This window comes from Palaemon carinicauda, chromosome 40 (assembly GCF_036898095.1).
Source record: "Palaemon carinicauda isolate YSFRI2023 chromosome 40, ASM3689809v2, whole genome shotgun sequence".
Taxonomy (NCBI): domain Eukaryota; kingdom Metazoa; phylum Arthropoda; class Malacostraca; order Decapoda; family Palaemonidae; genus Palaemon; species Palaemon carinicauda.
Genome location: NC_090764.1, coordinates 15,899,348 through 15,901,847, shown reverse-complemented (window position 1 = coordinate 15,901,847; position 2,500 = coordinate 15,899,348). Strand labels below are relative to the sequence as shown.

General features: G+C 41.4%; 1 protein-coding gene across 1 annotated transcript in view; it reads left to right on the top strand.

Annotated features, from left to right (window-relative positions):
- The first annotated feature begins 1,255 nt into the window (after window positions 1–1,255).
- Window positions 1,256–2,500, top strand: part of LOC137631850 (putative uncharacterized protein DDB_G0291608) — a 2,579-nt gene continuing 1,334 nt past the window's right edge. Inside the window, exons 1-3 of the mRNA XM_068363858.1 lie at window positions 1,256–1,263; window positions 1,467–2,097; window positions 2,243–2,500. The exon at window positions 2,243–2,500 is cut by the window's right edge and continues 336 nt beyond it. Coding sequence (XP_068219959.1) covers window positions 1,256–1,263; window positions 1,467–2,097; window positions 2,243–2,500 — 897 coding nt within the window. The remainder of the gene's footprint in view (window positions 1,264–1,466; window positions 2,098–2,242) is intronic.

Below are 2,500 nucleotides of genomic sequence, written 5' to 3'. Positions count from 1 at the left end.
TTTCCGGAAGATTTCCAACAGTGTTCTTCAATATTCCCCAAACTACACTCAGCCAATAGCCGTTTTCCGGAAGATTTCCAACAGTGTTCTTCAATATTCCCCAAACTACACTCAGCCAATAGCCGTTTTCCGGAAGATTTCCAACAGTGTTCTTCAATATTCCCCAAACTACACTCAGCCAATAGCCGTTTTCCGGAAGATTTCCAACAGTGTTCTTCAATATTCCCCAAACTACACTCAGCCAATAGCCGTTTTCCGGAAGATTTCCAACAGTGTTCTTCAATATTCCCCAAATTACACTCAGCCAATAGCCGTTTTCCGGAAGATTTCCAACAGTGTTCTTCAATATTCCCCAAACTACCTCCAGTACTCAACCAATAGCCGTTTTTTCCGCACGGAAACGTTTAAAAGTTTAACTAATTTCGAGATGCACTACTTCTGATATATATATATATATATATATATATATATATATATATATATATATATATATATATATATGATAAATTTTGCACATTTAGGCGTGTTTTTCATATTCAAATAAGCCATATATATTTTTGATACATTAATGGCCAAGTGGCTTAGTCACTGTCTATACAAGCTTGCCGACCAGGGTTCGATTCCCGGCCGGACCCAAGCTCTTGTCTTTGTGTGATTTCGCCTGGGGCTCTGATCCCGAGGTCGTTAAGAGAATCCAGACATTAATGTATCAAAAATATATATGGCTTATTTGAATATATATATATATATATATATATATATATATATATATATATATATATATATATATATATATATATATATATATATATACGTGTGTTCAATTTGTGAAATTAAAAACTGCTGATTCAGGTCGGTACTTCAATAAGTGATCGACTCGTTTGCCCCTTGACTACTGTATACTCAACGCAGCTAAAAAGGGCTGGTTAGGGAGGGCACCTGGTTTTCAGTGTATTCACCCACTTATGCCACATCTCCAAGAATCACCAGCTTGTTTTTTTTTTCTCCAACCCAGCTCCACTGCCCTCTGTCTCTGTCTTTCTTTCTCTTTCTGTTGATATATAAATCAATGTATTTCCAAAATTATCTTAACTTTTGCTGCGCGCCATCATTGAGCTAAAATTCAAGATGTGTTTTCTATATAAAGGCTTCCCCCTTCCTAAACGTGGCATATGAGCGGGCCAGTGATCTGTGATGACAGCATTAGTGGGGACAACCCTTAAAGAACCCTTTTCACTCCGTTGAGTATACAAATATGTCAAGGTGTGTTAATTACTGAAATCTGCAACGCTTTAGCTGTTCTCCTAAACAGGTGTTCCTCGTGAGAAAAGGGCAACACAACAGTCGCTACTACATCCACCCTTTAACTAGAAAGGGGCAAAGCAACAGGCATTACCACAATCACCCTTTAACGAGAAAAGGGCAACACAACAGGTGCTACTACAGTCACCCTTTAACGCGAAAAGGGCAACACAACAGTCGCTACCAGAGTCACCCTTTAACGAGAAAAAGACAACACAACAGGCGCTACCACAGTCACACTTTAACGAGAAAAGGGCAACACAACAGTCGCTACCAGAGTCACCCTTTAACGAGAAAAAGACAACACAACAGGCGCTACTAAAGTCACACTTTAACGAGAAAAGGGCAACACAACAGTCGCTACCAGAGTCACCCTTTAACGAGAAAAAGACAACACAACAGGCGCTACCACAGTCACACTTTAACGAGAAAAGGGCAACACAACAGTCGCTACCAGAGTCACCCTTTAACGAGAAAAAGACAACACAACAGGCGCTACCACAGTCACACTTTAACGAGAAAAGGGCAACACAACAGTCGCTACCAGAGTCACCCTTTAACGAGAAAAAGACAATACAACAGGTGCTACTACAGTCACCCTTTAACGCGAAAAGGGCAACACAACAGTCGCTACCAGAGTCACCCTTTAACGAGAAAAAGACAACACAACAGGCGCTACCACAGTCACACTTTAACGAGAAAAGGGCAACACAACAGTCGCTACCAGAGTCACCCTTTAACGAGAAAAAGACAACACAACAGGCGCTACCACAGTCACACTTTAACGAGAAAAGGGCAACACAACATCGCTACCACAGTCACACTTTAACGAGAAAAGGGCAACACAACATCGCTTCCACAGTCACCCTTTAACGAGAAAAAGACAACAAAACAGGCGCTACCATAGTCACACTTTAACGAGAAAAAGACAACACAACAGGCGCTACCACAGTCACCCTTTAACGAGAAAAGGGCAACACAACAGGCGCTACCACAGTCATACTTTAACGAGAAAAGGGCAACACAACAGTCGCTACCAGAGTCACCCTTTAACGAGAAAAAGACAACACAACAGGCGCTACCACAGTCACCCTTTAACGAGAAAAGGGCAACACAACAGGCGCTACCACAGTCACACTTTAACGAGAAAAGGGCAACACAACAGTCGCTACCAGAGTCACCCTTTAACGAGAAAAAG